This window comes from Thunnus maccoyii, chromosome 19 (genome assembly GCF_910596095.1).
Source record: "Thunnus maccoyii chromosome 19, fThuMac1.1, whole genome shotgun sequence".
NCBI lineage: Eukaryota > Metazoa > Chordata > Actinopteri > Scombriformes > Scombridae > Thunnus > Thunnus maccoyii.
This window is the reverse complement of record NC_056551.1, coordinates 10,057,215-10,070,322: the sequence shown is the minus strand read 5'-3', so window position 1 is coordinate 10,070,322 and position 13,108 is coordinate 10,057,215. Positions and strand designations below refer to the sequence as shown.

Below are 13,108 nucleotides of genomic sequence, written 5' to 3'. Positions count from 1 at the left end.
CCTTATTGTTTACAGAGAGATAAATAATTTTGTTTTCACAACTGCTGAGTGTTACTGTAGGTACCCCTGCTCCTTTCCTTCAGAGAGGCCAGATCCCCCTTTCCTCTACCACTCTACCATCCCTCTACCATCCTCCAGATAATCTCCAGAGACATCGTGTCCCTCCCACTTCCACTATCCAGGGTCACCAGATTCTCCTCATTAAGATATGTCTCAATCCTCCATTTACATTTTCATAAATATTGATTTTTTTCCCCACATGCAGTAGTTCTATGCATGTCCTTGCAACCTACTGTAGATCCAGAGTTGTTGCAGTGTTGTCACTGCAATTCATACTTTATACCTTATCCCCTAAATTTATCTGCTGCAGTTCTACATGCTACGTCCTTGGAATAGAATGAACAGTATTTCCCAACCCATCTGTCAGTACAGATTTTGCTACCACCAGTCACAACAAGACACAGGCAGGGCTTGTAGCACAGTGCGTAGGGAGTTGGGGCACAGGTGCAGCAGAGAATATGCACCCTGCTGAAATGTCCTTGATTAAGAGATTGAATCCATGCCAGCTCAGGGGTGCAGTTCTGTACGGCTTTGAATGACCTCTTGACCACCATGTGGTAGTTGAAAATCCAATTACGAGACATTAGTCATGTTAGATCAAGTTTAACTTCTGAATGCCAAATTCGGTCTTCATGTATTGGACTGTTCTTTAAATGGTGGTGATGGTTCACTACACATCATTTTTGCATGAAAATATTCCCATCTCATTGTCACAAATTACACAGAAGGGCTGCCACAAGGAAGCACAACCGCTCCCCCGTGAGTTAGACCACCCGATTTGAGCCTATTGAATAGGCATTATCAACACACATCTGTCCCCAGTATATGGGCTAGTAACCTGATGCGCCAGATGGTTTGTTACACAGACCCATCTCAAAAGTTGTCCTTAGAAACTGTTTGGAAAAGGGCAGGCACTTTGAAAAAATACTTGGCACATGATTGGATGAACCATCTGTCTATCACCATCTATCAAGGGCTATGGTTTCTCACTTAAGCCGCGCCTGTAGCTGCCAGTAGTTCTAGGACACTGATTGGTCCAGACCACTGGTGGTTTGGCCACAAGCAGATAACTTGAAGCCTGACATGATGATTCTTGCGCTTCTTAGTAGGTTCAGGAGGCTGTTATCAGGCATATGCTGTCATGTGACTGTCAAGTTTCTTTCTGTAAAAACAAAAAATGGCTGCCATTCCTTTTTATTCTCAGTGGAAAATGCAATATTTTAAGATAGTTTTGGAATTTAAATGCGGTTTGATAATATTTCTAGCGAGAAATGTGCATTTTATTTTCATAATCTTCGTTCAGTGAATGTATACGATGTTTAGTTTGTTAGTTATAACAAAGATTCTTTTGGGTCTTTCTATCGTTGCTATGGTGGTTGCTATGGACTCTGGTATCGCTGAAACCACGTAGCTTACATGTTTGAATCATTGTCTTTGCGTTGTGTGGTTATCTGAGCTGTTATGTTAATGTGTGGTATTTTATGTCACTGAGATTTTGTGTGTGTTCATGGAGTCCCCCCCTTCACACACAACAGAGATAGTGGCGTTTGGATTTGGATAGATGTGATTGTGGCCGACTGGCGGAAATCTGAAATGGAATGAAGCCATCAAATCTTGTACCATGGTCATTTAAACAGGATGAAGACAGGATTATCAAACTGGACTTTACTTTTTTCATTTTTGATTAAATTTTGGATTTGAAAATGGCAGGTAATATATAGTATATATACATGAATCAACAGTTCAACAAGAAAACAGACTTTAAACTAGGAAAACATAAAACATGGAAAATTAATGTGAACAATTTGAATTTGAATACATGTGTCACTAAAACAAATGACAGTTTAACTGACTGGTTGAAGTGAAACAGCAATGATCCTATTTCATCTAATTTCTCATCAAAAAGAGTATAGCAGTTGAATTGTAACTGATATTACTGATGTACTAAAAGTGACAGATAGTCTTGTTTTAGCGTGGGCGTCGCTTAAAGGTCTTTTCTAGAACTACATGACCTCAACACTCCATTTGATACTAAATCACACGATCTTAATTGGCCATCAGAGAGAGTGTTTCGGGGTATTACAGACACTGCTCCTAATTCTCTCAGACAGACAGGTCTGTGATGCCTTGGGGTCGTTGTACATCCTTGTTACCACAATTAAGAAGTGAAATAAGTTATCGTTCCACCCTAAGTGGTCATAGCCAATTTCATTTTCACCCATATGCTCCACTTGGATACCTAACGCCTTCTTTTTATTATACTGATGAAACACAGATGTATATAAAGCACATATTGGTTACTGTATTGATACTTTTGAGGTTTTTGGTGTAAAAGCTGTCATTGCACCAAAATGTTGCAATGAATATTTTCTTGTAATGAACTCCAAGCTGGGATTATTTACAGCATCCTATTTCAGTACAGTACAGACATTTTTGACACACAAGGTTTTTGCAGGACTCTGACAATATGACAGTAATAATTTCTGACTCTCAGACAGCATGCGGGCACGATGCAGAAGCGCTTGATTGAATGAGCATAATTATGCAGGAGTAGGTAATCTATCCTCATTACCACAGGCATTCTTCACATGGCCTTGGCTCCATAATTATTACGTGTATTTAATCTCCCCTTTGAGTACTCCACCTGAGTGTCTCCTCAGTGTGTGGTGCTAAGAAGGGAGAGATGTGAAAGAGAGTACGGCAGGATTTTTCAAACAGAGAAAGATAAAATGGAACTTTTTTTGCTCATCAAAAGCTTAAGGATGTTTTGATCTCCCCTTAGAGGCCTAAAGAATAGTTTAAATTCACCAGTTTTCTTTCCTTATGCATATTTGACATTAGTTATGCTTATCTGATAGCAAAACGGAAAATCCCAAATCATGTTGAATCATCGTAATGTGAAGAGTGACCAAATGTAAATAAAACAAGGCTATAAAAAGCATAAAAAACATGAATGACACTACAGTGACATACAGCTTAGTGGCATCAAAATGACTTTGAAGATTTATGAAACTAATCTGGACAAAGTCCACCCATGCAACATTTGAAATGACACTGAAACTGACCAAAAGAAGCTTTCATAATTGACTAAAACTCCCTCTCCTCACCCACGGTGCTAAACAACACTCGATGACGTCAGTATGAGATTATTTCCCCAATTTCCCTTACTGATAATTAGCCTTCAACAGACTGATCATTCTATTTAGTTTCTGATTAAAAATGGGTCCCTTAACTGCCACTTGGATGTTAATTGATGTCACTTATTCTCAGCCTGATAATTTGGCCAATGGACCATTAAGGTTTGGAAAATTGGCCTCCTGCTAGAAATGCTTCAGTGCACTTTTAATATGAATGTGGGTTACATATGGGCTCTTTTGTGACCCATAATGATACCCCAAAATTCAGCAAGGCACCTTTTTAGATATAAAAGGTTTGTTTGTTTGTTTGTGTATTGTTTGTCACATTATGTTAAAGTATTTAAAGACTGTAAGTGGTGTGAAAATGAATTACATTTAGTAGAGGGTGCAGTGGTTTGATACTACTATGTGAGGAGTAACAAAACATGTGACAGAAAGAGAAACAAAGCATGTAAAGCATGTGTCAGCATTACTTACACTTCGGAGCTGTCTAAAGTGAGTGGCAGGTGGAGTTTTGCACAACACAACTGGGCTTAGTTCACATTAAGTTCAGTCAGTTGGGGAAGGGATTTTCCTCAAATCAAATTCATTAAAAAACATTACATCAAGCATGAAGACAGTATTACAGTACATTACTTGTCTACTGGATGTAATCGAGTGAAGTGAAACTGAACTGAGCCCAGCCTTTAATGATGGGGACAGTACCTCTTCTCAGGCTTGGTAACAGTTGGTAGTTTGTCATCAGTGAAGACTGAGTTGAGGGCCCGATGTAATCTCTGGAAAACAAGCAACACCAGCACTTTAGCTGTCACATGGTTACTGTAAATGAGACGTCTGTTTTTTATGATTATAATGATGTTTACTGGGGACTTGAAGGGCTGTGTGCGTTAATGAGAATGAGAAGGACAGCCAACAACAACAACAACAACAAATGTGTCACTGTCTGAATACACATATGGAGTGGTAAGTACACTTTGCTGCAAATACTGTTTCACTTATACTTTGGTAAAGTTTGGACTTTTATTTGCACCACTCATCCTTGAAATTGAGTATTTTTACAATGTGATGTGTATGTTGTGTGTTTGTGTGTGAGTTCAGTACCTGGCTAGTGTGCAGCCAGTATTTGAAGCGTGGCTCCTTGACCCTTGGGATCACCAGCTTGTACACAATGTGTTCTGCTATTGTGGTCAGTAGAGATAAGGCCACGCCCACACACAGCATCACAAACAGACCGGAGAAATGCTTTATACCCATCTGCAGTGTCTGGAGAGAGACAGAGTTAGTGAATTACAAAGAAAAAGAGAGAAAGAAAGTGGAGAAATGGAAAGAAGAAAGTAGATACAGAGAATATAAACTAATAATAGTTAAACAATACTACAACTGCATACTTATATCATTTAAGCAGGTGTGGTTTGCAATAGTAGGTGTGGCAGTAGCTTTTGGTTGGTGTATGCAAAACTGTTTCTCCAGCTAGCACTGTAAAGATAACACTATTGTAATTTTTTTTGCATTGTTACCCATAAAATGTGTGAACCCACTGATGTGTTCACCACAATCAAAAATTTCGACTGTATCTATTACAGCAAGTTTAGCGAAAACAAGAGGAGTCAATGACTCCTATTGTTTCCAAAATTCCATTAAAAACAGCTTGCATAGACAAAACGCTTCATTGACAAATGTAATGCATCATGTATTTTTGGTCCTTACAACACCATAAACACTGCAACTGCATCAAAAGCTTTTTATACAAAAAATTTATGTGAGGGGACCATCGACTGGGTACACTTAGAACTCTGCCTCAAAGATCCCCTGCAGTCTTTTGTCTTAAGATGTATATAAAATGCTCTAATTTGAATACTAATTTGTGTCTAATATGGTTTTTCAACAGAAAAAGTTACCTCATTAAAAGTTTCATCAAATGTTTAACTGCTGGCCAAAAGATGTCTCCTTCACTGAAAGGTCCATTCTCAGTGTATGTGTACTGGAGGTTTCAAGTTTTCACATCACACTTGTATGAGTTGAATAGTGGTGCACTACTGTGACTACACCACCACTACATCCTAGTTGTGATGTCACAAATCATGCGTGTAGTTACACGCCTTAAACTCAGATTGAAGGTGAGCGCAGAGAAGTTTCCCCCTTCAGCAGATGGATGTGAAAACAGCTTTCTAGTGTCAAACTGCACATACATCAGTCTTCACAGAGAGGCTCAAACATCCAACTGAAGGAACAAGATGCAAAACACATTTTTGAGTGGAGGGGGACTTTAAATTTTGTTTTAACTGCCATCAGAAGTAAACAATGGTATGCAGCAATGGGAAAAGTGATAATTGTCTCCAAACTGAATAATTAGTTGCCTTACAGAGTCACTAATGTATAAAAAAATAAATGCAATGCATGTGTGCAGAACTGAATAAAATGATGCTAAATTATCTTTGAAAGAGAAATGAAAGACTATTCAAGAGAAACCTGAGAAACGTGATACATACAGAATGAGTTTCTTTTTAAATCATAGTTAGATTTTGACTATTTTCTGAAAAGAAAGAAGCAAAACCTCAGACTGTTTCACTCTGGAATACCAAACTTCTCACTGAGATTGTGATATTTTTCCCCCTTACATCTTAATTTTCACTCGCTCTGTTCTACATCTCTAATGTGACGGCACAGAGGAACAGAAGAAATGTATCACAAGTCTTTAATGTGATATCACAGTTTTCTTAACTGAACACTTGTTGCAGTTACTGCAGATGTACAGTTTCATATGAATCTTTTTACTGCCGTGTATGGAACAGCTTGCGATACAGGTGCAGCTGCAATGATTGCATTATAAAGTCATGTTGGAAATAAATACGTGATGGATTAAATTCACCATTGCAGTATTGTGACTTGGTGGGCTGGCTGTAATGAAATTTTGGAGAGCGGGAGCCTATGATTCCTGGGAATCACACAGACAGTAGTACAATCGGACTGCTGAATACATTTTAAATTTTTTGGGAATGAATTGGGATGGGGAAAAAAATAAAATGGTATTATCCTTTAACAGTAGGCCAAGCTTAGGATACATGACATTAATCTAATCTAATACTCCACTGAATAAAATGCAGAGTAATTTAGTGTATATCAACCCACTCTAACATTCCTCACAGTTATGGGTGTTCCTTGGATCAGCACATTTGAGCACATATACGACCAAGTTTTGGCAACACACACACTTCCTGCCTCTTACCGCTATATGTAACCATATAGACCAACGATTTCTCACTGTGATCTTATTATTCACAACTACACCTCTATGTTTTTTACCATCTTTGGTTCACTACACTCATTGATTAATTGCATAAATTTGCTGCAAAAAATATATGAATAATTTCAATGAAACACTCATAATCTTCATCCCTTTGATCACAATTTATTTCTTGGTAATGTTAAGTTTGGCCCTCTTAATGTTAGGTAATTGAATAATATGTCATTTATTGGTATTGATTTTATTACTTCAAATGGGATCAACTTGTTTGGGGTGACAGAGAGCTGGCTGAATGACAGAGCGTTTGGCTGCCTCACTAAAGCCAATCCATCAGATTTTTCATCTTTTCAGAAACCCGGGCTTGCCGCTGCTGCTGCTGCTGCTGGTGGTGTAGCAGTCATTCATTGGAATAAAAGATTGCTGGAAAAATGCTGAGCAGGACTAAACTGAGCCAGCCTTGTCAGTAATTCATTGCTTATATCACATGAATTTCCTGCTGATGCTGTCCAGTGTCCGTTTTGACAGCACATTGTGACTGTGCCAAAACATGCTACTTTTGTTGGACTTTCTGGGTGACAATGAAGCTGTATAAGCAAGCGAGCACCACCAACATGACGGCTGAAAATCATTTTAGCAAGATTTGATTTTATTCTATAGCACCGAGTATCCATAATATGAGAAATATGTGCACATAATCATCATACTGTGATTTCTGCAGGGCACCTGACTGATATGGTTGTGTGTAAAATTAAATGACTGAGCAGCTTTTTCTGTAGGCAGGTTGCAGCATGATGCTGCAAAATGACATGCACCTGGAGAAAATTAAATGTCTGCAACTGTAGATAATATCTATAACACGTTTAACTGTTACACAGTGGAAAATGGTTTACATCAGCAACATTGAATCTGTGGCACTGCAATGTACTTCTGACACCAGACTTAGGATTTAATGTAAACAGAAATGTCACACGGTAGCTATGAAAAAAAATCTAAAAATTAAATTTAAAAAGGGATAATAGTGTGCAGTCCGTACTGCGCTACGAGACACTTTTGGGGATTCCAAAGTCACAGCTGGGTGGAGAGACAGCCAGGCTGCTAATAGAGCTAAGTGCTCAGTAATAGCAGAGCAGAGCGGAGCACGGGGCCTGGACTGCTTAGAACTGAAGTTATGGGGACACAGCTTGGTTAGCAGCTGGAGGGTCAGGGGGCAGAGTTGGAATTAGAAAGGAGCAGTTACTGCACATGGAGGTTGTGGAGGCAGTGTAGAAAGTATTTTGAGATTACAGCTAGAAAAATGGTCAATCGAGGAGCCGAGTACTTGGTAAGGGTGTGCTTGAAGGGCTTTGTAAAATGAAATCCCATGATAGGGAAGTGACAGGGAAGCTGCTTTGATATAATTATGGTATTTTCAATTATTAATTATGAATAATCAGACAGTTAGTTCATTATATTTTATTTTTCATGATAATTGGTGGCCAAGTTGCCTTTTTTTGACAGGATGATGCATGCAAAGCTTTTACCTTACCTGATAATTATCTATATTTAATCTACTCAATTTACTTTGTACTGCTATAATTAAAGCTGCATTAACGTTTTTTTTTTTTGGCCATTTGAGGGCAGCTGAACAAGCTGTAAACATATTATCTCCTTACAGTATAAAGTTGTTGTGGCAAACATGTTAGCAAAGACTTGCCTATTTACACATCTGGCAAAGAAGAAGCAACATTAGCATTTATTATGAGTTGTGTTTCTGGCCATCTGATAAATACAAGTCAATTATTAACTCTCCTCTTGGTCTCCGACAAATTCTGAAGGAAATATCTGACTCTTTAGCTGCTAGATGCTCCAATTTCTTCTTTCTAACTTTGTCATGTAGTGCTGGGCATGTAATTGGTTTATTAAATCCTTTTCTCTAAAAACAGCTGAGAAAAGTGAGACTGAACCAAAACAGTAAAATTTCTAGAAAACAAAACAATCACCTGAAAGATGCTAAAATGCTCCTTAGAGCTGAGGGGAGCAGAGTTGGGTGAGTTTGTCAGTATGAGTGAACCCTTTCATGTCAATAGCCATTTGACCTCCTTGTTGTCTTTGATATGCTTGGCAAAAACAAAAAGCCTGGGATACAAATGAAACACTGCACTGTATATATTTGAACCATATCCGTGGGTGGTGACAGGAAGACACTGTACGTCAAAACTCAACATCTAAAATGTCTCCGTCAACACAAACACTAGACTTCCTGCTGTTCTACGTGGTTCTCTTCTTACCTCAGTCACAGCAAAGCTGCGCTTGCCACAGGGCACGACCTTGTACCATTTGTCATGCAGCATGTCCATGAAGCCATCTGACTTGTACTGACTGACAAGCTCTGAGATGTTGGAGGTGAGTGGAGAGTTCTGAGGGAGCCCAATCCCATAGCCTGCCAGCAGACACACAAATACACAATACAGACTCTTCAGTGAGTATTATTCTGTCACAACAGCAAAAACATTTCCACTTCACCTCCATGTACTGCCATTATATTCTTTCATTAGTTCATGCCTTATGAAGCAGAAAGCAGCATGTTTTTTTTTCAATTTTGCCAGCTGCTTATCAAAAAGCATAATTGTTATTCAAAAACACAGCAGGTACTTGATAGTGTAAGTATATCTTAGAATTTCTCCACATGTCAGGTAAGTGTGACAAATTCAGCAATAGCCAATTACTGAAGTGCCTTGCCTTGGTAGAAGTACACTGATTTGTATTGTATCCAGAAGGCTTAAGGGTGCATTAAGTAATTAACAACAACATAGGAATCTGGGACTGTGGTGGCCTGTAATGGAAGTAACCACCATGGGAACATTTTCACAGTGGGAGGAAGAAGCTTGCTAAATGGATGAGAGATTAACAGCAGACAGTGGAGAACGTAAGCTTTTGAAAGCCAGAAGATTAACTACAGTGTAAATGTTGAGTGATTGATATTGTTATATTTAGGGCTGACCCAAAAATGCTCCCGGTCAGTCTGCGGTCATGCAGAAAGATTTCTGAAAACCTAACGACAATTAAAAAGCAAAACATATTTGTGAAAACTATTGTGAGGCTGGAAATAAGACTACTGTTTTCAGCTTATTCCCCGTGCAAGACCAACAATGACAAAATATTGACTTGTCAACTAAAAGTTTCTCAATAAATCAGTTACCCTAATTGACTGAATCCACTGACAAGATAGAGCTCCAGTTTCCTTCTCTTACCTTCTATAGCAAATGGTTTCCCGACTGTTAGAGTTTTACAGTCTGCATCTATAGAGACCTCATAGTCCAGCAGAGCTTTGTCCATGATGAATGCATCCAGTTTCTGAGGGTCAGCCCTGTAAACACACAGCAAGAAGATATACTCTAGGAGCAAAGAAAGTTCAGATGTAGTAAAAGGAAGTCACACCTTTTGCTTCATGCACTGTAGATAACAACAAACTGCTGCCCTGTTGCTCTACCAAAAAAGAAACTGTAGACGATTTTCAAATGATGTTGTCTGTTCAGCTGTAAGAAGGTGCAATAACCGGTTCTTTGAGAGGATGTGAGACTTGTGAAATGTGAGATCAGCTTTACTCCTCAATGTACTATACAGCTTTCATCTAACACGACATGTTGTACAAATTAAACATTTTAGTGCATACATATTATGCAAGTGCTCTTCAGGATAACAAATAAGCATTGTAGAATAAAATCAATCATTGCATCTTTCCACAAAATATAAAAATCAAATATATGACATTTCAGATACTGTAGGTGATGTTCAGAGAAGTAAACAGTATTGTTGACCTGAATGATGCCTGTTAGTTTTATGAAAGTTTGATCAGTGGCCTTTATGTTTTTTTAATGGTTGACTTACACTGACAGACAGACAGACAGTTAGATGGACTGGGACTGATCCATAGTCACTCTCCTAAATTCATCGTTGCAACAATTTTACATTTACTATAGCAATCAACCCAGAAATACACAACATTTTCAAGCAACTCTCTCAATTTCACATGAAAATTTAACCTTAAACACCACCTGAAACATAAACTTAAATGAACCTTACTATGTCATCTTACTCGTGGTCTGCTACTCTGAGTCTCATTTTCTCTGCTTTTGTCCTCATGTCAGTCCTCTGACCTCACCAAGCAAGTATGAAGAGAAAGAAAAATTACTTTTTTTCTCAATCTGTTTTGGTGTGCTTTGGATTTATACGTTTTTATGTCTTGACTTCATTTTATGGGTAGGGTGAAAAACATGTGAAGGTTTACATTCAGCTTCATGAAGATAATAATGATAAAGGACAGAGTCAAACACTATAGACAGATATCACACTACCTAACAAGTCAATATGAAGTGCAAAAATTTGAACTGTTGATAGAGATTATGGATAAGCAGCAGATAAGGAACACAAAGCATGTGAGACTGAATTATTTTTCTTTGTGCTTATGGGGATTTTATAGAGCCTTTCAGAGGGCAGATTACCACAATCACTGAAAATGGGATATACATGATTAAACAAACTTCTCTCAACCTCTCGCCTTGTCTGAACCTCTTACTTCTTAGGCTGGTCTTGTCTGTGGTTTTTCAATACTTTTACTGGCCATGTGCCAGTAAAATTACTGCCTGTCTGCCAGTTTTTGCCAATTTACTCATATCTTCACTCTAAGTCTGTTACACAGAGGTGAGATATCAAGACACAACACTCTCAGTGAGGCTTATACATACCAACTCTAAAATGTTTTCACTGACAGCTTAAGCCTTCTGGGATACAAATGCAACAAAGGCATTTTCAAGATACACAATACATTTTTTGCTTGTTATCAAGGACAGTGTTTAAAATCCCCCACTATCTCCTACCCACAAGCTGGCTGTTCATTATTACAGGTTGAATTAGGTTGCAGTTATGTCCTCGGTCTCTCCACCATGATACTGATTTTATGGATTTTATGACCAAAACTCTACCTTAACACCAACCAATCAACTAACCAACATATTTAAAACACAATGCTTCATTTTCTGCACCCATCTCAAAGACATACATGGAAAACACCACTGGTGACAGGACACATTTTTGTGGTGTGGCTTTATTTAAAGTAAATGTATTGTTGTTGTTACCAGCTGGGGGGTCATGTCAGAGGCTGCTTTGATTGACATTAGGTGGCAGGCTGCTGGTGTTAAACCATCCAGAACAGAGACAAAGTAAACAAACTACAGTAGTAGCTACAAGTCTTGGACAGACATTTTGCCACTAACAGAGATTTTGGTCAAACCAGCATCTATCCGGACTGAAGTGACATTTATGTTAAAATGCTGTTTAGCGCCATCTAGCTGCTAACTGATGTTAGCGGGGCACATCCCCCTGTGAATGTTTGGTGGCTCGTTCAACAAGCTGTGCTTATGTTTGTAAGTTAGATAAGGAGACTTTGGTAGGAAAGCTAATGTGGGTTGTTGTTCAGAGTCTGTGGCTCTTGTGTTATGTAGCAGGATGCCATCAGGCTCAGTGTGACTGTCTGCTCTGCCTATGATTGAACAAGACCTTATTGCTTTATTCAAGATGTGATTTTCTGCATGGCAATAAAGACTCCAGCTACGTAAGCAGATGACGCAACAGTATTTAAATAAGTAATAATTAAGTATAGGGGGCATAATCATGAAATCCAAGAATTTAAAATATGAATTTCTCCCTTTTGTTTCTGAAGTGACTTACAGAGCAGATATGTATGCTGTAAATGACAAAAAAATCTGTTGACAATTTAATTTCTGTTGGACTTTAACACAGTGTGATGTGAGATGGAGTAGTTCCATTAAAGCTGAATCTCAGAGGTTGATTAGAGAAAGGTCTTCACATCATGAAATATGACCTGTAAGCACCCAAGTTAAAAATCCTTTTTGATAAATTATTTTGTTTTATATTCAGCAGGTCTGAACAGCACAGGCGACGTGAAACTCATCACAATTGTACTAAGTAACATTAGAGCAGCATTTCCAATATTTCTGCCACTTTAATAAGCAACCCAAAACAGTGCGAGACAGTAGTTTGATGGCTGATAATTCTCTAGGCAGTGAACTCTCTCACAATGCTGAAATTATATAGCAGGCAAGCTGCACTTGGTAGTTGTAGCTGGTTTCAATTTGCTGTGGTGAAACATGTTCATTAAGATAAAACACTCTGGTAAAAAACAGTTTTGATGATTTGGCTGCTCTTGTTAGTGCAATATAGATGCATAATATTATATTCAGATAACACACACATGGCATGATATATGTAACTGATAATAATGCGTAGTCCCCTGGGGAGTAAATCCTGAGCACTTAGTGTTTAAAGTTGGATTGCGGCACACTTGTGCGCTGTCTTGTTCCTGAGTTGTAATTTTCTAAAGATGACATTTTTCCCTGGACCCTCTAATCAGCATTTTACCAGCTCATTTTACAAGCTCAGTAAAAAAAAAGGAAAGAAATCTTGCTTCATCCATTCAAATTGTGTCCTACCCAGTCACAGCCTGCATTCCAGCTGCCTTTTCTCACTTTATTCTGCTATGCTCCACAGGGATGCCAGTGGAATGTCGAAGCAGCTTAGGATGACAGCAATGGCGGGGTAAAGAGGAGGGTGAGATCTGTATGCGAACAGGCGGGCTTGCAGTGGGGAATGACAGCAGCAGGGATGTGAT

General features: G+C 38.6%; 1 protein-coding gene across 1 annotated transcript in view; it reads right to left on the bottom strand.

The window, feature by feature from the left end:
• Window positions 1-13,108, bottom strand: part of grin3a (glutamate receptor, ionotropic, N-methyl-D-aspartate 3A) — a 54,567-nt gene that overhangs the window by 5,924 nt on the left and 35,535 nt on the right. The window contains exons 6-9 of the mRNA XM_042394247.1: window positions 9,672-9,787; window positions 8,709-8,860; window positions 4,299-4,460; window positions 3,903-3,973 (exon numbers count right to left, since the gene is read on the bottom strand). Coding sequence (XP_042250181.1) covers window positions 3,903-3,973; window positions 4,299-4,460; window positions 8,709-8,860; window positions 9,672-9,787 — 501 coding nt within the window. The remainder of the gene's footprint in view (window positions 1-3,902; window positions 3,974-4,298; window positions 4,461-8,708; window positions 8,861-9,671; window positions 9,788-13,108) is intronic.